This window comes from Pieris napi, chromosome 19 (genome assembly GCF_905475465.1).
Source record: "Pieris napi chromosome 19, ilPieNapi1.2, whole genome shotgun sequence".
NCBI lineage: Eukaryota > Metazoa > Arthropoda > Insecta > Lepidoptera > Pieridae > Pieris > Pieris napi.
Genome location: NC_062252.1, coordinates 10791196 through 10818633, shown reverse-complemented (window position 1 = coordinate 10818633; position 27438 = coordinate 10791196). Strand labels below are relative to the sequence as shown.

Below are 27438 nucleotides of genomic sequence, written 5' to 3'. Positions count from 1 at the left end.
ATACTGGCTCGCCAGAATTGACTTTCTGGACCATTTAATGCCTCTTCGAGTGTTATCTCTCCTTGACTACTGTCTTCACACTCCACCATACACAAGTTATTGTAACCATACCTATCTGGTCTCACTCTAGTGCGTTTGGGTAATTGCTCTGGCTCAATTGGTTCAACACCTGGGTCTGAGACTGTGTCAAATGTCTTATCACTGTAAGTACTCACTGAAACTTCAGATTCTGGGACATAAGTTTCATCCCCACAATCGTCTTTAGAGGAAGAGCTCTCAATTTCTTCATAATCATTCTCTTGCTCAGTTACCTCCACTGGATGCTTACATTCCAATGGTATTTCTACCATATTCTGGTTTGGACTTTCCATGACAACTACATCTCTGCTGATTGTGACAATGTTAGTTACAGGATCATATACTCTATATCCTTTAGTTTTTTCTGCATAACCTACAAAAATCAGCTTGTTGGCCTTTTTATCCCATTTCAAACGTCTTTCCTTGGGAATGTGAACCATGACTACACTGCCAAATATACGCAAATGACTTAGGTTTGGTTTCTGACCAGTCCATACTTCATAAGGAGTCTTATTATTCAGCCCCGTGACAACTGATCTATTTCTTAAATATACTGATGTGTTGACGGCTTCTGCCCAGTACTTCTTCTCTAATCCAGCATCGTAGATCAAACATCTGGCCTTTTCAACTACTGACCTGTTCATCCTCTCGCAGAGACCATTCTGTTCTGGTGTATAAGCATTAGTTCTTTGGTGAACTATACCTTGCTTATTTAAATAACTGCCAAATTCACGACTACAAAACTCCCCTCCATTATCAGTTCGAAGAACCTTGACTTTCTTTTCTTTTTGGTTTTCTACCATTCTCTGAAATTCTTGAAAATAATGGAACACTTCATTCTTAGCTTTCATAAAATAAACAAATGCCATTTTGCTATAGTCATCCACAAACAAAACATAGTATCTTGATCCTCCAATCGATTGATTTTCCATAGGACCTCCAACATCTGCATGAATAATCTCCAGCACATCCTCTGTTTTTGATGAACTTTTCTTGAAAGGCAACCTAGTTTGTTTGCCTTCACAACAAACAGTGCATGAAGATTTGCCTATGTTTACCACTTCAGGATATGTGATTCCATCTACAGCTCCATTTTTCATTTTATTCAGGCTATTACTATTGATATGCCCTAATCGCCGGTGCCAAGTCTCACATGATGTTATTGCAGGTGCTGCAAATATTTCATCGACTTGTAACGTTTGTAATTTATACACACCATCAACTAATTCTGCTTGGCCAACGAGTTCTTTCTGTTGATTATAAATATAGCAAAAATCTCCTTTGAAAATTACATTGTTGCCATTCCTAATCAACTGACTCACAGAAAGCAAGTTAGTGGTTAAATTCGGAACATACAATACATCTGTAACTGTAACGTCGTATTCTTCTCGATTGACTACTGTAACGATGTTTACGTCACCAGAACACAACACTGAAACTCTAGTCTGATTTGCGATAATAATTTCTTTGGTTTCCTGCTGATGCGATACATTCGTGAGGTTATCTTTGTTTGCTGTCATGTGTTTACTCGCGCCACTATCGATATACCAGCTGTTCTTATTAAAATTTCCACTCAGAAAAACAGCACTGAAGGCATTGGTCTGTTTTCGTTTAGTATTATCCGATTGCGCACACTGATTTTTATAGTGACCGGTTTGTTTACATTTGTAGCACTTTATAATTTTGATAGGTTGCGTCATATCTGATTGTCTATTAATATGGCCGCTTTTAGTATTGCCACTTTTCAATCTATGTCTTCCTTTCGCAATAAATGCACTTTCTGAACCGGATGTAGTACCAACATAATCATCAGCACACATATCTACCAATTTTGTTTTTACAATATCTGCACTAACCTCAATTCCAGAATGCTCAATGGCCATTATCATAGGCGCATATTTTTCGGTCAATCCCGCTAACATTAATGCTCCAATCCACTCATCGGTTATACTGAATCCTGTTCCTCGAAGTCGCTGGCCCGTTTCTACAATTTGAGTAACATACTGTGCCATTGACTCACAGTTTTCTAGCCGAATGTTAATGAGGTTTCTCAGTAGACTAATCTTCCTCATGTAGCCGGAATCATCATACATATGTTTAAGCGTAGACCATAAATCATATGCCGTAGCTGCCTGCTTGATATGAACATATAAAGATGTATCGATTGTTAATATCAATTTTGCCTTGGCTTTAGCATCACTTTCAATATCACTCGCCGACGCCGATGCTGATAGCTGTGTCTTGATTTTATCCGCCATGTTTTCTAGCACCAAAACATTTTGCACCGCAAAACACCAGTCGTCATAGTTTTCACGACCCTTCAACTTTGGGACGTTGGCTATATAATTCACCGACATTATTATAGCAGTATGGATAAAGATAATACTTTAAACTTCCATAATACACTTAAAAACGGGTCTGGGCCCATAACCTATAATAATGAAACAACGGTGGACGTTGACAGACTAACTTTAATTCAATGACAATCATACATAGACCCACAAATGAGTACTTTCTCTATAACAAACTAGATGTCACTAATAGTACGTAAACATTATTTTGATACATATTTAACATAACATGCTGTTGAGGTCCCGGTAGAATGCTAGAGCGATTCTGAAGTCTCTGTAACGCGGCTTTGTAGGAGCTACTCGAGGTGGTTTTAGTGGGTATTGCTCACCCAGTCTCTGAATAGCAGAGATTTTGGTGTGGGTCGAGTCTCACATACCCCTGCAAATTTTGGGGGCAGGGGATGCGCAAATGCATATCCACCTCGGATGTAAAAAAAAGGTTGTAATGCTGTGTTCTTTAAAAGAAAAATTCATTCTTTTTAAAAAAAAAATATTATTGTTATTTTGTGTGTCTGTGTGTATGTTAGTAATAAATATTATGTCTAAGTTTATTTAATACACTTTCTGCTCAATACTTTGTTAAGTTTATTTAATTCTATTTCTTCATACATTTGACTGTCATATTTCATACTAGATTAATTGAGATAAGTTTGTAATAAGAGCAATTCGCGGAACAGGTATTGCAATTCCTAACGTTAGGAAAGGGTTAGCGCTGACGAAACTTAAAACTGGATTGAAATGTAGACAATTATGTAAACGTTTTTCCTATATCGTATTTCTTAATTTCTACGCATGCCAAGTCTTGTAAGCCTATTTTGAGGCTAAAGACAAATCGTACTACTAAAATTGTATGACCGCTATAAACGTTGTATCTCTCTCGAAGGAATATTGAATAATCTAATCAAATTCTACAATTTTCTCTGTTAGCCTATGAACTTTTAAATCTACCGATTACACCCAATCACTCCTGTGATACAACGTTTGTGTACTTTTATGCATTGTAAAACTATAATCGAACAAAAAATTCGATAAAGTAATAGACTATTTTGAGCAGTGTTGGCCTTGTGGCTTCAGCGTGCGACCCTCATCCCTGAAGTCGTAGGTTCGATGTCAGGCTGTGCACCAATGGACTTTCTTTCTCTGTGCGCATTTAACATTCGCTCGAACGGTGAAGGAAAACATCATGAGGAAACCGACATGTCTTAGACCCAAAAAGTCGACGGCGTGTGTCAGGCACTGGAGGCTGATCACTTACTTGCCTATTAGATTGAAAAATGATCATGAAACAGATTCAGAAATCTGAGGTCCTAAAGAGTTGTAGCATCACTGTTTTTTTTTTTAAATATACATACTATTTTTAGGCACGCAATTAAAATTTGAATTAATAAACTAAAAACATTCTAGTAACGACCCTATATAGGGTTACCATGCTTATAATAATTCATATTACATAGTACCACAAATAATATTGCATCGACTCGTATGTAGCTTTCGTGTAGTACCCAAAACGCCCACGCGGAACTGGTCAAATTTGAATAAAATCTAACTTATTTAGCAATAAATTAACCATAGACAATTAATAATCTTTTTAAAAATATCTAACAAAAATAAAATATCTAAAATTAATCTGGAATTGTATAGGAAAAACACCTATTTGTATGGCAATGGCAAGGTGGTTCAATTATTAGAATAATTTACCAAAAACATTAAAAGATCTTCCTACAAGAGTTTTTAAAAATCGACTTAATGTACTACTTATGGAAAATAATATTTTTTGCGTGAAACATTACAATTAATATTAATTTGAATTATACATATAATCATATAAGAATATGTATAATAACTAAAATATATTATTAAAAGGAGTCCCTTTAGGCAAGGTTCCGAAGATACTGGCCACCTTTAAATAGCTAGACAAATTCTTTGTCCGAGGTAGCTGCCAAAATATAAAAATATAAGAATTGTCTATATATGTAAATAAATGAGTATGTATGTACATTTAACTTCTATGTAAAATTCCATATAATAGAAATTTGCGCGCTATGTGTGGTAGATTAGGCGAACTTAAGATTGTACCTCCATAACATTTTTGTACTAAATTCTTACAAATAAATTATTATTATTATTATTGTAACAGGTTTGCTAATGTTAACCCTTCGGCTATTCTTGGTACCTTGCTTGTCCATCATTAATGTTATGTAGGTGCGACTCGGGGACCCATGCAAGTCAACTAAATATGAAAATATAGATAAACTAGCGGACCCAACTCCTAATCAACCCAACCAACCCAATTCTGTTTATATCACAAACTAGCGGACCAGATAGACGTTGTCCTGCATGATATTTCAAGCGATTAGGATATTAAACAAAGTATGAAGATACCGACTGCAGCGTCATCTGCCAAGTTGATTTGTGAATCAAACCATCCAGAGCTCCACCCAAAGGCATACAAAAAAAATCATTCAAATCGGTCCAGCCGTGTAAGAGGTGTTCAGTGACATACACACGAATTATTATAAATATGTAAGATATACAATCATTTAAGGTAGATCAAACTGCACACGGTGTGCAAATTTGATTGAAATCGGTTACTTAGTTTAGGAGTCCATAGCGGACAAACAACGTGACGCGTTATTTATATATATTAAGATAGTCTCTAATTTGTTGAAAGCAAAACATAATAGTACAACTCCTAAAATTATAAAAAAATACTTTTTCATTAACTATTGGATTATTAGGTTTGGTAAGTCTCAAAACCGGAAAAACTTCGATGTTGTCCGTATATTTATAAAATAAATGGGAAATGTTTTATGTAATTTCCAGAAAATAAAATTAGTAACAACACTTATTTGTTAGGGCAAGGCTACACGGGCGGTTCTCCCGCCGCGGGAAACCGCTCGACAAAGCTGCCGCAGACCATTAAACTACACGGGACGCGGTTTATCGCTGCCTTTTGTTTATTTCAACATGGATCCGCCAATGATAACTGCGCTTGCAGCTCTCATATTAATATAATTATTAAATAAATTAATAGAATTATTAAATACATTAATTAATTACTTAATAATTAATTAAATGGATTGGCGTAATCCTTCGACTACACATCATACAAAGCAGGTCGATCTTGTATTTCTACAATAAAACGCTCCGTATCGAACATTTTGACGCGACACTAGCCACGCAAGCGCACGAACGACGAGCGAGCGCCAAGGTCCCGCGCAGAATAACGGCGGGATAGCGGGAAACCGTCCGTGTAGTTTTAAGCGTCGGTTATCAGCGTCGGTTTGACGCTGCATGCGGCGGTCGTATTTCTCCCGTCTGTGAGCCGCGACGGGAAACCGCGCAGTGTAGTATGCAGCATACAACTTCATATTAAATTGTGTCCAGTGCGGTTCAGAAGTGGTTTTCCGCGGCGGGAGAACCGCCCGTGTAGCCTTGGCCTTAGTAGAATTTCTTGAGCTTGTTCTTGAGCTTCCAGTAAATGTTTCTAATAATTTCTGCGTAAAGATTAATTTGTAAAATTTATTTTACGAATAACCTTTCCGGGGCATACTCCGATACTGTTATTGGGCTTCCAGTAAATGTTTTTAATCATGTCTGCGTAAAGCCTAATAATAAACGAAACCAATTCGAATTTCCAAAATGAAATACACGATAAATAATAATAGATCGAAAATGAAAAGGTGTTTTTCTTCTTTGGTTAGGTTTTCACAATTCATGTTAATAAGGGTAGTAATAGTTTCAAAAAAAATGATTGGAACACCTCCAAGTGATTCCTCCAAGACGTATTTCCGGCAGCAAAAATCACTTGGAGGTGTTCCAATCAAGGAGCCCCGAGACTCCTGCATAATCAGTATCATCAGATTCGGGGGACCGATTATAAGATCCAACTCCAATTAATAAATAGAAATTAAAACAAATTCAAAAAGTTTGGTCACTGTAGCAGTGTGTATATGTGTGCATTTTTGCAATAAATAACATTTGTCACGTTTAAATTTATATTTTTTTTAAATAAAACTATGTGTTTCGTCACACTAACGTCAAAGAAAATTGTCATTATTACCCAAGTTTTATTGTAAACGTATCTAAACTATCGCTTAATTTTTCTTAGTACATTTCGTTTATTATATGCAGTTTTCGTCCGCTAGTGATTCTTACAACATAACACTAATGCGATTCGTTGCATTGACTGCATTTAACTATCATAGTAATAGTTGCATTTCCGATCAAACCTGTTATTTAGTTGCCACAGTGTGTGAAAGTAGAACTGTACGTATACTTAACTTACACACTGCTTTAAGAATGCTGTTCTCCTACGTTTGCTTTCCAACTATGGGGCGTGATGCTCCCATCCCCGTTTTGGCAGATTAATGCATACCAGCTTCCATCTCTGACGATCTCCATCTAAGAGAATTGCGTCATAGATCTTAGTGCCCAGATTTTGTGATACCTGGGTTCATCGTGTTAGGATGCGTCTCCTTGGAATCTTACCCTCCATTTGCTCGATTATTATAAGTTTTTCAAGGTTGCAATGTGGCCGAATTATTGTAATACACTCAAGAATGCTGTAGACTCCAACATTATTTATAGGATTATATACAAATCATTACCATAATGACAACAAATCGTTTACGTGTGGCAATGGGCCTCCGCAAATGTATACCCAGAGACAAGTCTATGTGTAACTGTCAATTGTACGCCAACCCTTTAAGTTAATAATATCCTTTTTAAGAAAGGGGAGATTTCGACACTCCCCTGATTCTTAGCCACTCGGTCACATACCTGCCTGATTGCGTGCCTGATAGGGTAGGGTCCCTGTTTTAAAAAAAACTGTCAACTGTCAAATATCACAAAATATCTATCTATATCACTCACTCCTTATGACAGATGGAATGTCACCTCGCTCCTAGACTTAAAATCAGAATTATGAGATTACCCTCTTTTTAACAAACTTAAAAAAAACTTTCAATAACTATACCATGTGCTGTCTAACTTCATTTTGCTTTAAATAAAGGTAACTATGTTTTTTTTAGAATATTTATGAATGCACAATATCTAATTTCCAGAACTTCGTGAAGTATTCGATTACCAGTCCATGCCAGCCCTCTCCGAATTGGACGACTTCGACAAATGCCTAAAGGACCCTGAAGCGGTATATTGCATAGTGGATATGGAACTTCTGGAAGATGACACACCATTGTACCAGTATATAAAGGTATATATTACCATACTAGATTATTCTCATTGTACCTATCTATTATTATATATATATATTATTCTGATCCGTATCGACCGCTATCTGTTACACAAAGACCTAGGACGAGAATTAATGGAATAACTATCGCTATATTGTGTTGTATTGTATAGCGTAACATTATATTATATTGTGTTGTATTTGACGACTCATTGGTCTAGTGGTTTGTACCCCTGACTGCGAATCCATGGGTCCCGGGTTCGATCCCCGGCTGAGACGAACATCGATGTGATGAACATTTGGTGTTGTGCTTAGGTCTTGGGTGTTTAAATATGTATTTATATGTCTATCTATCTATAATATGTCTATATATCTATAATATATATGTATATCCGTTGCATAGTACCCATAACATAAGCTTTACCAGCTTAGCATGGGACTAGGTCAATTGGTGTTAATTGTCTTAAAAAAAAAATATATATATATGTTATGTTAGTAAATTACCAGTTGAAAATAATATTCATATTTCATATATACTTATTAATTAATTTTTAACCTTACCTTTATCACTCTTGTGCCGTTTATTCTCGACCACAATACAACCAGAAGATTCCAGGTTCGAATCCTGGAAATGTCGGCATATAAGGACGATAAATGATAGACGAGTGTTGGTTAAGTACTTTATTATTTATTTGAGTTACAATTATTACATTTAGGAACTAGGTAGATACTACACTGTTGCATCGAAGAGATAGACGATATATATGAAATATACTATACTGTAACTCTCTAATAATTAACTATATTTTGCAGAATTTCTCGTCGCTTTATTATAGAAACTATAAGCACTCGAAACTACACCGTGGTGTGTGTGGAACACAACATTGTGGGTTGAATTTTACACATGCTAATGTTACCGACTTGACGGTGGATACGTTGAGGGAATGCTTTAATGCGAGTATACATAAAGGATATGGGTTGCAGGTAAGTTCCAAAACTATTATATTTCTAGATCGCAGAGGAGGAAAATAGTTACGGCTCAAATAATAGTCCAACATTGATTTTGTTATCTTTGGAATAGAGACTCTTGGTCTTGGGGTTCAAGTGCACTGGCTCTAATTAAAGATTCAAGTTGACGCCTGGTAGATAGTACCCAGAGCTGGTGCTTTCCTCGCCCTACGAATAAGTATCGCAATACAATGCTGCCGGCATTAAAGGAACACTGCTGCAGGGACCAATTTATATAGAAAACCTTAAATTTAGGGAAAACTTTTTAAATTATGGAGATTTATGTAAAAAAACATATTTGTATTTCACTTCATTTTCTAACAAAACATATATTCGTGATTATAGGCGTTAAAAAGGTGTTATGTTGTATATAATTTCTACAAAACAGAAAGATATAAATGTACATTCCCTATTTGAAGGTAGTAGCGCCGAGCGCGATTGACCGCCATTATTCCTGATTATGTGGTCGCTTGGCTGCGGTCTTTTTAATCAAATTTAATTTATAGACGTAGCGTAATCGTAGCGCTGTTTAATAAGAAATATTTTCTAGGTGGAATCACTATCAGTTCGTTACTGCAAAACTCAGAAAGACCGTCTACCAATAGACTGGCTGGACATCATCATTGGTCTCTTAATACTTCTGGTCTTATTCGTGAATCTTGGTTGTTCCGCTTACTACTTCTTCTGGCCTCCACAAGAAAGAGGTAAGTTCTAGAATAAGAACAATACTATCTACTACTAACAGAACTTTGGAAGAATAGCAGTCCTTAGGTGGACATATGATGAACCATTGGACTTTTCCGACCTACAAAAGTATTATATTGAACAAACGTAAAAAATATGTAAAAAAGATGAAGGGTGCTATTCAGAGTACAGACTTAGAGCTAAGTGTGACTCCCGTATGTAAAGAACGTATTATATTTGATATACGGAATTCATACTCACAAAGTCTTGATTCTGAGGGTAAGATTTAGAAACGGAACTTCAGTCTCCTTAATAAATCTTATAGTAAAAGCGGACTTAAATGTCATAAAAAAAGTGCGTGCGTACAAAGTACACATGTTAGAAGTGAAACTTCTTTGTAAATTAATTATTGAGTAATTAATAATTAGCCATCTGGGTATTACCAAAAAAGGTCTTGGTTCTGTGCGTGGAACTAAACTAAACGCGTTTTCGCTTACGTTTTACGCTAAACTAAATCTGCACATTGCGTCGTGACGTTCGATAAAATTTACCCTCATGCGCCTAAAGAACTTCAAAAATCCTTCTAATTTTCACAATTCTCTATATAGCCTAGAGAAAGATGATTTTTTTCACTTTAGATTAATATTTAGATTATATAAGTTGTATGCCTACCTGCGACCTATAATGTGGTTAAAGCCAAATCAATTTGTTAATGACGTTTAATTACATCCTTGTTGACTCCCAAGTGACTTTGATGAACTATTAATAATTCTGTTGACATGGGCTTAGAAGAGTAATCTACAATATATATGTATGAATACATTTACATATGTAAAGGCAAAGTACCTTTATTTAAACCAGACGCTTTCACAACAATTATAAACAACTGTTTTTATATATAATTAATATGACATTTGCATGTTTATTTTTTATGGCTGATTGTGCGTTTTCTTTTTAATTACTAATTTTTTAGCAAATAAACGATTTATTATAAGTTATTTCTTTATTATAGGAATAGTTTCTTACAAATATAATTTCTTTTGTAATTTAGTTTGTGTATTTAAGTGCTTAAACTGTCTTGAAATCAATACTATAGATTTAACAAAAGACTGACAAAAATCTTCTTAAGTCGAAATTAGCTGATTAAGATTTTAAGAAATGTGATAGAATTTCGAAAAGTATTTTTAACTGTCTCATAAATAATTATATCGCACCAAATACATTGAAAGTTCACGATTTTGTTTCTAGACTTAATTCTGTAGTTTATGATCAGTTATATTAACCTAATATTTTTCTTTTAGGTAACAGATATTTATTGGCATTTTGTATCCAGAAAAATTGGAAAGCATTAAAGTATGGCGGCAGTGCTGATGGAGGAATTTTCAAATGTTTTCAAGCTATGAGGTGAATAAGTCTTATGTTTAAAACCGAATACGATACTGCGAATAATATTGCCCATTGCAAGTATTATCAGTAAATTTCGAAAGAGTCAGGTGCGATCTGATCGCAGCTGGAAAAATTCTGCCATTGAATTGTCAAATATGTTAGTAAGATAATTAGCACAAGAGGTAACGCGGATCCCGCCGGAAAGCTGGCTCTAACCATAAATATCATGAGGATATTTTCGAAGTTATTGACCAGGTCCGGCGGCAGACGCCAATACTGAGTTTAAGCAAGTAAAGTCCTTTTTTAGAAAAGGAGAAATTTGATACTCCCCTGCTGCCTAGCTTCTCAGTCACAGATCTGCCTGATCGCGTGACTGATAGATGTCCTGGGTCCTATGTAAAAAATATATAGGAAAGTAAATTATTTCTTAACTCCGTACTATACGCAGATAAATTTTAATAACCTTTAATCTACGACTTAGCTAGCATCAGAAGTATAAAAATCGACTCTGAGATATTTTGATAATAAATATGACTGTTTTATATCAATCAATGAAAATCATTTATTCATATAGGTAACACAATTAGACCAGTGCCGATAATTTTTGAAACCAAAAAAAATTACAGTAGGATGAAACCCATTAGAAAAGCAGGGGCATATGATCAAAATGAAAGGAAAAATAAATTACGGTCGATCTGAGGTCGGGAAGGGGTAGGGGGGGAGTTTTAAGGGTAAAAAACGGTTTATCTCGATTTCCGGCAAAACTAAAAGTCCTATCGAAGAAAGTTAAATGGCAAAGTTGTAGGTAATAAAAAGATCTAAAACTTTTGTATTCATTGAAATACGAAAATTTTAGCCCATCTAAAGGCTAAAATTTTTTTTTAGGTCACTCAGGTATATATAAGTTATCTTAAAATAGTAATAAATAGGCATCTAATTATAATTTAAATAAGATTCATAGAGAAGTAGGGAAGGGTATGACGGGTTTCATCTTACTGTAATTTTTTTCACTTTTTATTTATTTTGAAGGCTATCTGCACTGGTCTAAATGTACAGTTATGAACGTCAAAAAAGAAATATATATTAAATGCTTCTATATTACATTTACTGCCAGTTCTCAAATCAAGGGCGTATCTGGCAATAAACTCTCCACCACTCTTTTTAATCGCCAAGTTTTTGTTTTACACAATTTTTGTAAGCTGCAACCATTACACCATGTTTCACATGACATCTTAAGTAATTAACAGTAAATTAATTATATAAATGTCGATCTATGCTTTTCATGTGTTTGCCCAAACGGACATACACATGACGTTCATGTCACAACGCGTAATGAACTAGAAATTGTTCACCAATCAGAAACAATCGAAACGCGCCATGGTTTCGTTTCATACTTTTAAACGGAAAGTTCGTATCGTAAGCCTGGACGAAACGCGTCATCATTTCGTATCTATTATCCAAAGGCATTTATCCAAATTCTTAAATAAACGGGCCTTCATAATAACGTATATAATAAGTTTTATTGACATTGATTTAGGGCAACAAACGAAAACTTTTATTATTGACACATTGACGGACATGCTCATACGTTATTTAGGTCTGACGATCTAATTTTAACTACAGAGCTGTGAGGTGAACATAATGGATAATCAGTGTAGTCACACTCTGACAATTAACGTTCAATTGTGGGTTCCCCTTTACAAATATACATTTTTATCTGTATACAAACAACGAATAACATTTCTTAATATCTAATTTATAAAATTCTCGTGTCGCGGTGTTTGTTGTTAAACTCCTCCGAAACGGCTCGACCGATTCTCTTGAAATTTTGTGTGCATATTGGGTATGTCTGAGAATCGGACAACATATATTGTGAAGGGTAATCCACCCTTATATATATTTTTTTATTTTTAGATATTTTTATGATACATCATTAAAAAATACATACAACCCCTAACTTTCACCCCTCTACAATCAACCCCTATTTTTTAATTATAAATGATATACATGGCAAAACGACGTTTGCCCGGTCAGCTAGTAACACTATATAATTTATTTTATCGGACATTTCATGGCCGGTCGGCCTTTGCTGATTTTTATTTACGCTCAACTCTGGTCTGGGCCTAAGATTTCTGTGTCATTTTCATTTTTCAATCTAATAGGCAAGTAGGTGATCAGCCTCCAGTGCCTGACAAGCCGTCGACTTTTTGGGTCTAAGGCAAGCCGGTTTTCTCACGATGTTTTCCTACACCGTTCGTGCGAATGTAAAATGCGCACGCGAAAGAAAGTCCACTGGTGCCCAGCTGGGGATCGAACCTACGACCTCAGGGATGAGAGTTGTACGCTTAAGCCAATCGGCCAACACTGCTCAGTACACATACAGAAGTATATGGTATAGATAGTAATAATTAATATAATTTGTCTTCATAGGTTTTACACAATGGCAATGATTCTCGGTCTTCATTCCATGATCTTCATTGGTTATGGCTACACAGAGAATCCAGAATTCATTGAAAACGTAAGTATACTATCTCTATATAATATATATATAGATATATAAAATTCTCGTGTCTCAATGTTCGTTCCCATACTCCTCCGAAACGGCTCGATCGATATTTATGAAATTTTTTATGCATATTCAGTAAGTTGAGAATGAACTACTATATATAGCCTAATAAGTGATAAGGGGTGTCGACCCCAAAAAAATCATTCTTATTTTTGGATAATTTTTTTTATTTTTTATTATGTGGCATTAAAAATACATACAACCCTTAATTTTCACCCCTCTACGATTAACCCCTATTTTTATTATAGTAGATGGTTATTTTATTGAACTAAAAAATGTTTCATAGAAATAATATACATGGCAAAACAACGTTTGCACATACATGGTGTCTGTTAAAAGCTATATTTCTTGAATATGACAACAAAGGCTTTACAATCGTAAAATAAATAAATTATTTAAATATTTTCTGTTTTTTAAATAATTGTAATTTGAGTACAGTTAGACTGAATTTAAATGAATACTCTGAGTATGTTAGTTAAGCATTTTACACACATTATTTATTTTACAATATCAAAACGGAAGGTCTCGCGATAACATCGCAAGTACAAGTTCGAATCAAATAAGCAGCTACTTATACAATACAATATTTCGTAGACATTTTTATTACCTCCGCGAACTTTGTTTCGCCTTAATATGATTTTTTTACTTGCCGTTTTAGTAGTACATACCAACATATGGAATATTTTGCTATGCTACTCTATAGAGACTATTCAATTTTTAAGAAGAATCAATTATAAAGTAGAAATAACAGAATTATTACTAAAAAAATACTATTTTTTCAATTCTTCTCTCCATAAAAGGATTTAAGAAATCAAGGAATAATTTAAAAAAATTGTTGAATTGGTCCAGTCTTCCAGTTTTGTGGTTAGCAACACATGTTGCGATTCATTTTTATTTATATGGACATTCTAATTCTAGTTTAGCGTATAAATGGTTTGATAATAACAACATTACAAAAGTAGGCCTGCCGGTGTTGCGATACCAATTCTGCAGTTGCATGTGCATCGGACGAAACGACCTTGGCGTCTTGGCCAGTCTCTATTCCAATCTAAAGACCATCGAACAAATTTGTCTTTGAAATTGCGAAATCGAAGGACAATGGTAACTACACTATAGTATTTCTCGTAAAACTGTACACAAAATATACAGAACACATTTGAATAGTTTTTGTATTCAATGATATATTCAGAGATGTGTCAGGCAGAAGTGGTTTTATTTGTCATAAAGAATGCTGATTGTCAAAAACTAGGCAGTTTATCAACGAAGTGAAGTTTCGTAGATTTTTCTCGAATTATAACTAATTGACAACTGTCATTTTGTGTCGGTTTCTCGTGACTATCGCAGTCATATTATTCAAATATTGCACAACGCCGTTACGATGTTAATTGAAATAATACAATACTTTAGAGTTAGATTAAAATTCAACTGATTTTTCAAATTTAATATCTGAATCGAATTCAATTTTACTAAATAACATATATATTAAATTTTGACGTGATAACGTCTTTAAAATAGTTTTAGTCGGGTGACATGTTCAGAAACTTGTGTCACACCAAAACCTCACGAGCGCGATCGCAGGTATAACGAGAGAGAGACGGACCGATCTTCCGTCTCATCTCGAGCGCTGCCAGTCATTCCGTGAATGTATGAAGAAAAATGTATATCATAGTCGAATAAGTAAACTTGTCATTTTACACCCGAAATTTATCATCAAAAGTGTGAATAAAACGATAGATGTAATTTAAAATTTGAAAAAATTGTTATCTTCATTAATTCCTTACTTCCCAAAAACTTATATCACCAATAAGACGTTATCACGTAAACATCTCGATCGTAAACCTACTTTACAAACAACCAATATTTTTTTTTTACATAATAAAGACATGTTATATATACAGTTTTTTATAATATTATCACGCGAATTTCTGGTTATAGAAACTTTTATTTCTGTTACAACTTTTAAATGCATTTTTTTTAAATGCATAGAAATATTTATAAACCTATAATTATTCTCTTTGCACGGACTATTAACTACACAACACAGACAATAATATAAAATAATACACACATCAATAATTTATTTTCAGTCGTAAAGTTAGTCGTGTTGGCACTTGTAATTGACGCAGACTTGTAATCGTTTCATTAATAATGAAAACAAATAACATAAATTATTAGGAAAGCAACGGACGGCTTTATCGCTAACAACAAGCATCTAGGCAACCCTAGTTAGGTAATAAACAAAATAATACAGTACAAGAAGTGCATAACTAAATCAACAAAAAATATACAAAATAAAAATAGACTTAAAAGTAAAAGCTAATCTTGGGGGTAATGAATTACAATGAAATACTTTGACAATGAAATATTTGAATCACAAAAGTTACGGTAGGATATGGTAAAAATGTGTTTATGTAGAAGACTTTTAAAAGAGGTAAGAGATAGCCAATCGTATAGAGTCGGGGAGCGTATTCCACAACTTATTGGCGGAGATCCTAAACTAATAGCCAAAAAAGTAAGAGCTGTGAGATGGAGTTTCTAGCATCTATTAGAGGAGCGTAACATATAGATATAAGGACCTGAGAATTTTAATGAATTTTTAAGATAAAACGGAGTTGGGATTGAAAAGAATTGAATATAAAAGGAGAATATTATGAGTTGCCTGCGAAATATTACGGCCAAAACATTCCAAAATAACAATACGTTTAACTTCGACAACAGTTGCCTTAAGTCTCGACTTGTCTACAAATCCTTTGGGACAGCCGTCAAAATGGATAAAGCCACAGATATACATCACAGTTTTATGGCGACTAGGGAATACTGGAGTTTAGTTTTTTCTTAAGATAGTCAAAGGATAGGCCTCAAGGCTTTGATTTAACGATATAAAGTGGATTTATGAGTCTTGAAATTCTTTAAGAGACAAATCTTGGGTTTTTTTACTGACTCCACGGTAATCCTAATTCTACAGAGATAGATTGGGTTTAAAGAATATTTTCATTAAAAACAAATATGTCACTTACAAAAACATAACAAGTAAAATATATCGTAATATATATAGGTCATAGATACATGTCTATAAAGCAAAATTATCATAAGCGTACCGTAAGTGAGTGATTAAACCAAATTCTTAAAATTTGATTTGGATTGAGTTATATTTATGTTTTTTTTGTCTTAAATAATATCAATGATAGACGCAAAGAAGATGACGAAAGTTACGGGACTTAAAACTTAGGTTTTGAAACACAAGTATTTCCAAACTAATTCCAATTAGGTTCCTTCAAGAAAAGATCGTACCTATTCTTAAAAAGCCTGTAACGCACTTGCGAGCCTTCTGGCAATGTATACATTTGTTTGCCCTCTGTAATTAAAATATTAATTGACAATATCCTACTATCAAAGGACTGAGGAGGCTAGCACTAAAACATAATAAATCTTGATTAATGCTTAACATTTATTAAAGGCAAAAGTTCATTGACATCACATTCACTTCATTGAAATTTGCTAAATCAATTATTAAAAGCCTTGTTTGAACACAATTACATTCAATTAATGTTTTATTAATTAAACGCAAATACAAATAATTTGCTAGGTATGAATTGCTATATTGTAAAATGTTTTTCTTTTCTGCTTAACAAACATGTGTGGTATTTTTATTTTGTCTTGTATATTTTAATGGTATTTTTTATTAACATTTATTTTTACTTAAATTGTCATACATTTAAGATAAAAGAGTTTGTAACGTATATCACTACATAGTATAAAACAAAGTCGCTTTCTCTGTCCCTATGTCCCTTTGTATGCTTAAATCTTTGAAACTACGCAACGGATTTTGATGCAATTTTTTTTAATAGATAGAATGATTCAAGGGTAAGGTTTATATGTATAATAACATCCATTAAATAGTAGTAAGTAGTTATTTTTGAGGTTTCTAATGTGATGTCGTAAATAATTACATTTTTTCCGCTTACATTGCAAACGCAGGCTGAACCCTACGAGTTTAATCAAAATAATGTACTAAGTATTGTACTCATTGAAAAGGTCTACAGAAAAGTCCGTGATGGTATATGTCTATCTCTTATGGATAACCCACAATAAGTTTTTTTGTCATTTACTTTTTACGACAAATAATGGCTAATTTTCCAAGCGATTTTAACCAATACAGCATAAATCCTTATCCAATTAAATACCTTAAATAAATTGTTGATTTAATATAGATTTATATGGCCCTTTACAGCATATGATTTAAATGAATATTTTCGATGATACTTATTACAAATTTAATAATTGCGGGACGCAGCACGTCGGAGGCCGCGGTTCTCCCTATACTCTATAGCACTTTGAATTTAGTATCAGCATAGCATCCGTGCGAAGCCGGGGCGGGTCGCTAGTAGTAGACATATGTTCCCGGCGAAGGCGATTTTGATTTTGCTTCGCCGCGTCAACGGCTTATAATCTGTCATTGGGGAAGAAAGTGCGATTCCAAATCGGTCACGAAAGTGAAATACCCCTGTCTATCGCATGGAAAACACCATTATAACACACTACATAGATTACGCTTTACAGCAGTTATCACGAATCATTTAATCTCAACCGCGATTTAATTTGCGGCGACACACTGTGCTAAACATTGTCGATTCCTGTTAATGTTTGGTGTTTTAATGTTTGTGCCTGAAATTTTCATTAAAGGAACATTTTGTATGGAAACAAATTAATGCCTAGTAATAAAATTTAATGTTTTCGGCTATATGTTAAAACTTAGCATTAGTATTGAGAATCAATCATTATTCTCTTATGACAGACTAATTTATTTATAGGAAACTTGGCTTGGAAATTTTGTGCCCGATTATTTAACGTTAAAAAGTAGGCTTTAACTCACGATTTATTAAATTTTAATTTAAAATCCTTTATTTTATTAATATTTTGTACTTAACGCTTCATTCTTTAATTTTGAATGAATTTATGGGGCTCTGGGCTATTACGGGGAAGTCCCCGGTAATGACCGAAAATATACAAATAAACCGACCGAAAACAAGTGACGGGGAAATCCCCGTTCCGTTCGATAGACGCGCATCAGACGTTGATTGATCTCAGGGATACCAATCTTATGATTGGAATAATTACAATTTCAGATATGCTTTTTAAATTCAAATTGTTGTTTTCAGTGCGTACTAGGGGCCCTTTGTATCCACGGGGCCCTGGGTTGCAGCCCAAAAATCCCTTAAGTAGAGGCTCTACTTAAGGGATTTTTGGGCTGCTGCCGGCAACTATTAACAAATTATGTTTTTTTAGATTAGAATTTAGCATAATAACAGAACATTCTTTTCAGTCATACGACGATTTCTTCAAATCTCTGCTGTTCAACGCTCGCATCATAGTGCAAATATTCTTTGTGATGGGAGGATTTCTGATGGCCTACAAGATGCTGACATATGCTGAGACTCACGAGTTCAGTTTGAAGACTGTGCCTATGGCTATCGTTAATCGCTGGCTCCGGTAAGTTCAATACATCTATTTAATTCTTATTATACAATTATCTTGAGCAGTGTTATTTAGTTGCTTCAGCGTGTGACTCTCTTCACTGAGGTTCGATGTCAGGCACTGGAGGCTGATCACCTACTTGTCTATTAGATTTGAAAATGATCATGAAACAGATTCAGAAATCTGAGGCCAAGACCTAAAGAGGTTGTAGCGCCACTGATTTTTTTATTTTACAAAGGCTGTCAACAAACCCACTAAGATGTATTTACATGGGCTGCGGGTCTGCCTTTTATGATCGCCACATATAATAAACATCATTAGTATAGCATATTTTTTTTTCTAGATTAATGCCAGCGGTTCTCGTGGTAATGGGTCTGGCGATGACTTGGGTGCCCCATTTGGGATCTGGTCCAATGTGGGACGCGGTGGTCAAGCGTGAGCGAGACATCTGCAGGATGAATTGGTGGCAACTGGTTATACTTATGCCAAATGTGTTCCCATTTGAGAATCTGTGCCTTCCTCAGGCTTGGTAAGTAGATTCAGTAGTTCTTATAGTTATGTGCAGTGTTGGCCTAGAGGCTTTAGCATGCGACACTCACCCCTGAGAACATAGGTAGGATCCCCGACTATGCACAAATGGACTTTCCGTCTATGTGTGCATTCATTCGAACGAACGGTGAAGGAAAACATCGTGAGGAAACCGCTTGCTTTAGACCCAAAAATTCGACAGCGTGTTTCAAGCACAGGATCTGACAGGCTAATCACGTTGTCCGTTGCTTCACAACTGAGTGCTTCTTACGGCACTTTTTGCCGTGCACCACCACTATATGGATACTGCCCCCAGCAGCCCACAGAAGTATTTCCAAACCAATTCGACTTAGGGTCCTTCAAGAAAAGAGCGTACCAATTCATAAAAGCTCTGGCAATGTAAAATAAATAAATGTAAGTGTCGATGGAGGGTATCACTTAACTTCAGGTGAGCCTCCTACCGGTTTGCCCCCTGTACTATAATATAAATTGTGGCTCGATGATCAATTAAAGATTTTCATTGCGTTGATCGGAATTCCTAAATTACATTTCCGGCGTATCAAAGTTTTCTTTTGAGTCTATATACAAAAATAATGTGTATTTTGTTACAATTCACTAGGTATTATAAGTGAATGCCCTTGATTTTGTAATAACATAGATTAAAGCAGTTTGAAAAGAAAAACATGTAAGCGCATAACACTTTCTAATGTAGAACCTTCGAGAAAATTAAGTAAGCTAAAATAAGGACAATGTTAGCAAACTTTAAACCATTAATTCTAAATCGCACGTGAAATTGCGCAACTTTTATGTCAATAAATAACGTTTCCTAACTGTACTAACATTTGTTTAAATGTCTTGCACCATATTTAATGATTTCAAGTCGTTGTGTTCTTATATATTTTCAAAAATTTATTATAATTTTCTACAAAATTCCTACTAATTTGATTATTTTATGCCAAAGCATGGAAGTGTTCGCAGACTCCTGTTCTGTTTTTAAATATTGCTCTATCTAATATATAAAATTCTCGTGTCGCGGTGTTTGTAGTTAAACCCCTCCGAAACGGCTTAACCGAATCTCTTGAAATTTTGTGTGCATATTGGGTATATCTGAGAATCGGACAACATCTGTTTTTCATCCCCCTAAATGTTAAGGGTAGTCCACTCTTAAAAATATTTTTTTTTAATTTTTATGTAATTTTTTTTTTATATTTCTTTATGATACAGCGTTAAAAAATACATATAGCCCCTAATTTTCACCCCTCTACGATCAACCCCTATTTTTTATTATAAATGATATACATGGCAAAACGACGTTTGCCCGGTCAGCTAGTAACTTATATTATTCCTTATCTGCATACAATATATAAGGAATAATACAATATATAAGGAAAGAATGAAAGAAAGAAAAACTTTATTATACGCAATAACAGAATATTAAGGTAGAAAGTGCACTAGCCCCCACAATAGGATTCCCTGTTTTGTGGGCAGCCAGTCTCTTCCTTTTGACATATTAACTGTACTTGACAATGATTTCTACGTAACACAATTTATATTTAAACTATTTTTGTAAAGTAGATTTTTTATCTGTATCAGCCCTGCGATTCTGTAACTCACTTTTCAAACTCACACAGCGGTTGTCGCATCGGCGGTCGCTCTCAAATCAGTCGTGACGCAGTAACTTTATGATTTGGCATTCTGAAAAGGTGGGAGCTTGTAGTTTATTGTTTATCTGAATGCCAAATCATAAAATGACTGCTTCACGACTGATTTGAGAACGACCGCCGATGCGAAAACCGCTGTGTGAGTTCGAAAAGTGAGTTACAGAATCGCAAGGCTGAATAGGACAGGTTGACAAGATGTTTTTAAATATTTTTAGTAAATATATATAATTTGAATTTTGAAATGTTAGTAAAAATTATGTTTTTAAAAAAGTGGTTAAAGATGAAAGGGCCTCAAAAGGAGAAAAACCGTTAAGCGACGAAAGTGCGTTTTTGGGGGATGCCTAAATATATACGTAGGTTTGCGTTGTGTATGATGTGGTGTAGTCCAATAATAATAATAATTAATGTGGTAATATACTGTGCGCCTGTGTATCTGGAGCCTTTTTCAATAAATCAACGATTCAACATTATAATATTCTTCAATTCGAACTACCTACGTAGTAGTATACGTAGATTCTTTAGATAAGCGCGATCAAGAAAACTTTAAACTATATACATAAATAAACGTTTTTTAATGGAAAAATTACGTCTATCAGGCCAGCTAGTATTAATTCAGATATATGTATGCTAAAGTGTAATTTTAAAAGATAATGTATATTTTTGTGCTTAGGTACCTGGGAACAGACACGCAACTATTCCTGATGACAATGGTAGTTATGCTTATCATCTGGCGCTGGCCAAGGTCCGGAGTACCGGTCTTAAGTGTGGTTATGGTAGTGAGTTTATTGATACCATTCCTGCAGAGTTATTTCATGGATTTGCTGCCTATACGCGTCAGCATATTCCCTGAGTGAGTACTGATTTTAATATATTTATACGATAGTGGAACTCTAAAAAGGGCAGTTATCGTAGCCCATGGACACCCATTTTAGTGGGTGCGTTGCCGGCTTTTTAAATTGAAATATGTTTGGATTACCTACAGCTGAGCCTCCTGCCTCAAAAATTATTTATTTATGTCAGTGCTATATACTATGACTTTTGAAAGGGGCTTCATATAGCTTTAAAAGTAATTATTTGTAGACAAATTTGGTTAAAGTACAAAGACGAACAAATAAACTCGCTTTTCCTTTTGTATTCTTGGCAAGGTAGAGAAATTATGTTTTTGTATAGATATATTATTTCTATTAATATTCTATTCTAAATATTCCTTGACAATTATAAAAAATATTCACAATATAATTCCAGATCGATCCGTAATATATTTGGTTTCAACTACACGTTTTACCACGCGTATGTATCGGCCCAGGGCAACTGGGCTGGCTATCATCTAGGCGTGCTGACTGCGTGGTTCTACCATCGGGCGCAGAACAACAAGTGGAATCTGGGCGAATCTTGGGTGAGCTCTACCTTTCATTATTATATTAGTAACTTATGTATAAAGTTTGTACTAAAGCCGACCTTTCCCCAAGTTTTAGATCCCTATGAGTATTTATACAAATTATGTGAATAACAATCCAGTCGGGTGCCCTCATCAAGGGCTAAATCAAATAAAAAAAAAGTTATGAGCAGCTAGCAGTGGCTAGCAGTGGCTTCACCGTGCAACTCTCATACCTGAGGTCGTAGGTTCGATCCGTGGCTGTGCACCAATGGACTTTCTTTCTATGTGCGCATTTAACATTTGATCGAACGGTGAAGGAAAACATCGTGAGGAAACCGACATGTCTTAGACCCAAAAAATCGACGGCGTGTGTCAGCTACAGGAGGCTGATCACCTACTTGCCTATTAGATTTAAAAATGATCTGAAACAGATTCAGAAATATGAGGCCAAGACCTAAATAGGTTGTAGTGCCACTGATTTATTTATTTATTTTAGTTATCAGCAGCTAGTTGGTCAAGTTGTCCTTCCACATAGGCATAAAGATATGAAATAACTGTACTAATTGTATTACTAAATGGATCAAGTAAAAATAAATATGAAGATCCTATTAGGCTATTTTTGAGAACGATGCCAAAAGTCAATGCCACCAATTCGCTACAAATCGGAACCAAATATCTTGACCATCCAGCTATCCTTGAACACACAAAAAATACACGTAGATAACCTCCTCTTTCGGATAATATATAATAAAATAATAAATAAAACTTTCCAGCTTCTAAAGGCTCTCTTCTTCATCTCTATCCCCGTTGCATTTGGGACGGTGTTGATGGGCTGGGATCTCCATCACCGAGAGGCGACCGCTTTCGAATCGGCCATTTTTAACGCTTTGAATCAGAATTTCTTTGCGTTTGCGATTTGCATTTTCATCATCGGTTGCTTCTATAAATGTAACAGTAAGTATAGAAATTAATTACGATAAGATTTTAAAATATTTTTTTACAGCTGGGCTAGGATAGGGATACTTAAGTGATGCCCCTATGGTCACTCAATACAAGAGTGTACGCAAGTGCGTTCTTAGAATTCTGAACGCTCTTTTATTGACAGGAGCTAAGTCAAATAATTGATTTATATAAAATATTTAAATTAATAAGCTTTTGTCATTATAAATTAATAATATTAAAGTCAAATTAGTAAACCATCGACCATTGAATAGTCGTTAGTTTTAGAACTAGGAACATTGGCAAGTAAAAAAAACAGTTTTGAAGTAATTTGACTTTGATATTATAAATTTTTATATTAAGTTATAGTGACAATGGCCGCTGATACCAGCGCCATTTCTCCAACATATACCATATATTAATTCCAATAGTTTTCCACAATATCCGCCATATTGTGGAAAACTTGCCTTTGGTCATAACTTTACACAGGAAAGTCCCATAAAATGGGACACCTTTTTTATACGCTTAGTACGTAAATAACCTTTGAAAACTTTCTTATATTATGTATTCGGTGGATATCAAACGTGGTAACTCAGAGTTTCATGATACTATACCTTGATCATGCAGACAGTGGATAACTAATAGAAATATTTAAAAAAAATTGGCTACCTAGTGTAGCTTTCTTTTTATAAAACTTTTCGTACCAGCTTCACTTTTAAGCTCATAGTACACGATTCAAGTCTTCAGTACATTTTCTTAAATCTTATTCAGTAAATCCACGCCCTAACTGACATAATACAGCAATTTATATTAGCCTCCAACACGTACCGTTTAACATAAGGGTTCGATTCCCGTGCGAAAGATAGCGGGATTACTCGGGATCCTGGATAACAATAAAAATGCGGACGAAGGATTTTCGGTCTTGCGTTCAATGCATCTAGGGTGGTTATAAACTAGGCTTATAAACGATGTTGATGAAATTTATACATAACTTAATAAACTTTAGAATCACTTTACAGGACATAATATGTTTAATTACGCTCCGTAAAAATAATAATATATTTGTCACATTGACAAATTCACGATTCAAACTCCTTTGAAAATGTATTTATTTATTATTTATTGACACTTCGTTGCAGTAATAGAGAAATACACTACAATTTATTGTTATTATTATTATTTTTTATGAAATAATATATCTAAATCTTGATATGTTACATTTGAAAACCACTGTGGTTTGTATTAATGTAACAATAGCATTAGGAGCACGACAGATGCATATAAAAAAAGTTTTTCAACTTACTTTTTATATTGCTTAACGTTAGAATTAAAGCAAGAAATAAAAAGGAGGCAACTAGCAGCCTTATCGCTTTCGTACGATCTCTTCCAGACAACCACTGTTGGAAAAAAAAGTAATTAGATAAGGTGACCGCAAGACAAAACTAATGGAACAAAGCAAAAAAGTCTTCACACATGAAAAAAAATGAAAAATATTACTTTGAGTTAGGTTTCCTCAACATATAGTAAATTTTATAACTTTAAAAACAAAGCAATGGTCAGTAAAAATAAATTACGATAGCAAAAATTTAATGACGCTTTGGTAACGTCTAGTTTATAACCACCCTATTTCGTCTGCGTTCGTTTAACGTATTCACACGCCCTATGTGTCTTCAGCTTGTATGTTAACGCGTTTATTTATTTCGCGTAGAGCTCCGAGTTCACCAAATAAATCCCATTTTTTATTTACAAGTAAAATAAATTGCTTTTGGTCGAGGCCTTAATAACTGGGAAACGGTTTTAACAATGTTTAGGCAATTTAAAGGCTTTTATTAACCGACTTCAAAAAGGAGGAGCCAATTCGACGTGTAATTTTTTGTTCGAAAAAAATTGTAAATGTAAATGTTTATGTTTTTTTTTGTTCTTTTATTTGTATAACTAATCTCAAGAATTTTGAAATTCCTTTCACAAGCCAATACACAATTTGTATGATTTAAAACTTGGCGATTAAAAAGAGTGGCGGAAAGTTTCTTGCCAGTTCTTGTTGTCCGTTCTACGCCCTTGACTTGGTAGTAAATATAAATTTAGAATCAATTTAACAACTTTTATGTTGACGTTAGCATGAACGCAAAAAAACGAACCAACTTTTAACCAATTAATGTTAACTTAGTTTTGTCGTTCAGTAGATTACAGACATATGTATTCCTACATAGACATACGTACCTGTTCAGTGGCGTAACTATACCATCTGGGGCCCGTGGCAAATTCTTTCGATGGGGCCCTATCAGGAAAAATCGTCACGTTGCACTCAGTTTAATTTTAATATCTAAATTTCGAGATGTTCAGCGTACTCAATTAAACGTTGTATATGTCCCACTAATCGCCATAGGCCTTCTCTCTTAGGCGAGAGGGAATGGTCTGTAGTTGCCACGCTAGCCCAATGCGTATTGGAGACTTCACATTCATCCATAGAACATAATAACTCTTGGGCAGGGGCCCTCTTGGGTCGGGGGCCCTTGGCATTTTGCCAGCCCTGCCAACTTATTGTTACGCCACTGTACCTGTTATTATTAATACCTGAATTAAATATTTCTGTATAACAAAGATGCCTTTTGAGTCTTTTATCAGAGTTAATAGTCTATTCACCAACTAATCTGTAACACACCCATTCCCCCACACATATACACACACCCACGAACGCACACACACACTTAGAGAGAGAGTGACACACACACTTAGAGACAGAGTGACACACACATATACACACACATACACACACACACAAACACACACCAAATTTATTTTTACGACTCCGTTTGCAATGTTTTATTTTAGCACTTAATACCTATTTTCTTCTACTGTATCTTATGACAATGACCTGATTGTACGTGTTCCGGTCCGGTGGTGGAGAGGCTGGCTATCTGTCACTCAGGTCTCCTATTACAGAGACCAGTCTCTCACATACACTTCCTAATGTTATCATCTTAGTCTAATCATAATAACCTTGTATGTATATGTGAGAGAAGAAAAATAAAGATTATTATTATTCATTAATCATAAAAAAAACAACTATTTTCAGAGATCTACGTTAGCTCCGTAGAATGGGGTCCATTACAGCCACTCGGCAGAATGTCTTACTGCGCTATGTTGGTCCACGCTACTGTACTAAGGACCTATGGCGGTCAAATGAGACGCTCGTTCTACGCCACAGATTACACCGCTGTAAGTTAATAGTAGTACTTATTTAAGTAACCTTAAGTGTAATCAAATACAGAGCAGTGAACTCTTACGGGACATTAAAATTGTCGTCCCTTACTTATTCCCAAGGTCTTAAACCAACCTAGGACTTCAGCCACCTCTCATTCGAATTCTTCGCGATTATAACGGATTAAACAGTACTTATCCGTAGCTGGATATATTCGGTAGTGGGCTGATCGGTTTTAAAGAAGGCGTTGTTAAGTGCCTATCTCGTACCTAATCGGCTATTTTGCTGGTAATTTTTTTTTGAAAAAACAATTTCTGGTATTTTTATTATATCTTGTACATATTTTATTTGGTATTTTTTTGTAACATTTATGTTTAGCTAAATTGTTATACATTTTTAAAAGAGTGTGTCACATATAACAAAGATATATTATTATATATGATGTGGTAAACTTTAAGTAATAAATAACGTAGCTTTGCAACAATTGTCAACAAAGGGAATTAAATAAAATCATCCAGATAGTACACGAGTATAGGGTAGATACAGCCGGATGTAGTGAAATCGTAGAAAGATACGGAAATGTATTCACTGAGAAGGAAAGGTGTTTGTTCGTTTTGAACATCGAAACATACAGTCGAAAATCTTGTCATGTCGGGTTGTATTGTATTGGCCTTCGAAACGAGAGTGATAGAAAGTGGAAAACTTTTACCCTTATTAAAAAATTATTTCCAATCATATTATATTAATTAGTATAATATTACGAGTTGCCGTAACATCCTCAGGTACCATTGATCGGAACCCTTTCTTGGTAAACCTTTGCACCTTTTTCCCATCCATATTATGTTCTTCAGTATATAGACATAATATACAATAAAAATATTTTTCTTAAAGTGAAACTTCTTTATCGGGGTTGGAAAAAAATTTAGTGTAACATTTTTTCGTTACGCGTCACATTTTTCCGTTACGCGCCATCTTTTGAAGTGAAACT

At 34.7% G+C, this 27438-nt stretch overlaps 1 protein-coding gene across 1 annotated transcript in view; it reads left to right on the top strand.

Annotated features, from left to right (window-relative positions):
- LOC125059186 (regulator of hypoxia-inducible factor 1-like) overlaps positions 1 to 27438 on the top strand; it is a 34955-nt gene that overhangs the window by 3892 nt on the left and 3625 nt on the right. Inside the window, exons 2-12 of the mRNA XM_047663486.1 lie at positions 7496 to 7644; positions 8437 to 8607; positions 9182 to 9335; positions 10617 to 10719; positions 13132 to 13219; positions 18591 to 18757; positions 19086 to 19271; positions 21602 to 21781; positions 22177 to 22327; positions 23083 to 23263; positions 26325 to 26467. Coding sequence (XP_047519442.1) covers positions 7496 to 7644; positions 8437 to 8607; positions 9182 to 9335; positions 10617 to 10719; positions 13132 to 13219; positions 18591 to 18757; positions 19086 to 19271; positions 21602 to 21781; positions 22177 to 22327; positions 23083 to 23263; positions 26325 to 26467 — 1673 coding nt within the window. The remainder of the gene's footprint in view (positions 1 to 7495; positions 7645 to 8436; positions 8608 to 9181; positions 9336 to 10616; positions 10720 to 13131; positions 13220 to 18590; positions 18758 to 19085; positions 19272 to 21601; positions 21782 to 22176; positions 22328 to 23082; positions 23264 to 26324; positions 26468 to 27438) is intronic.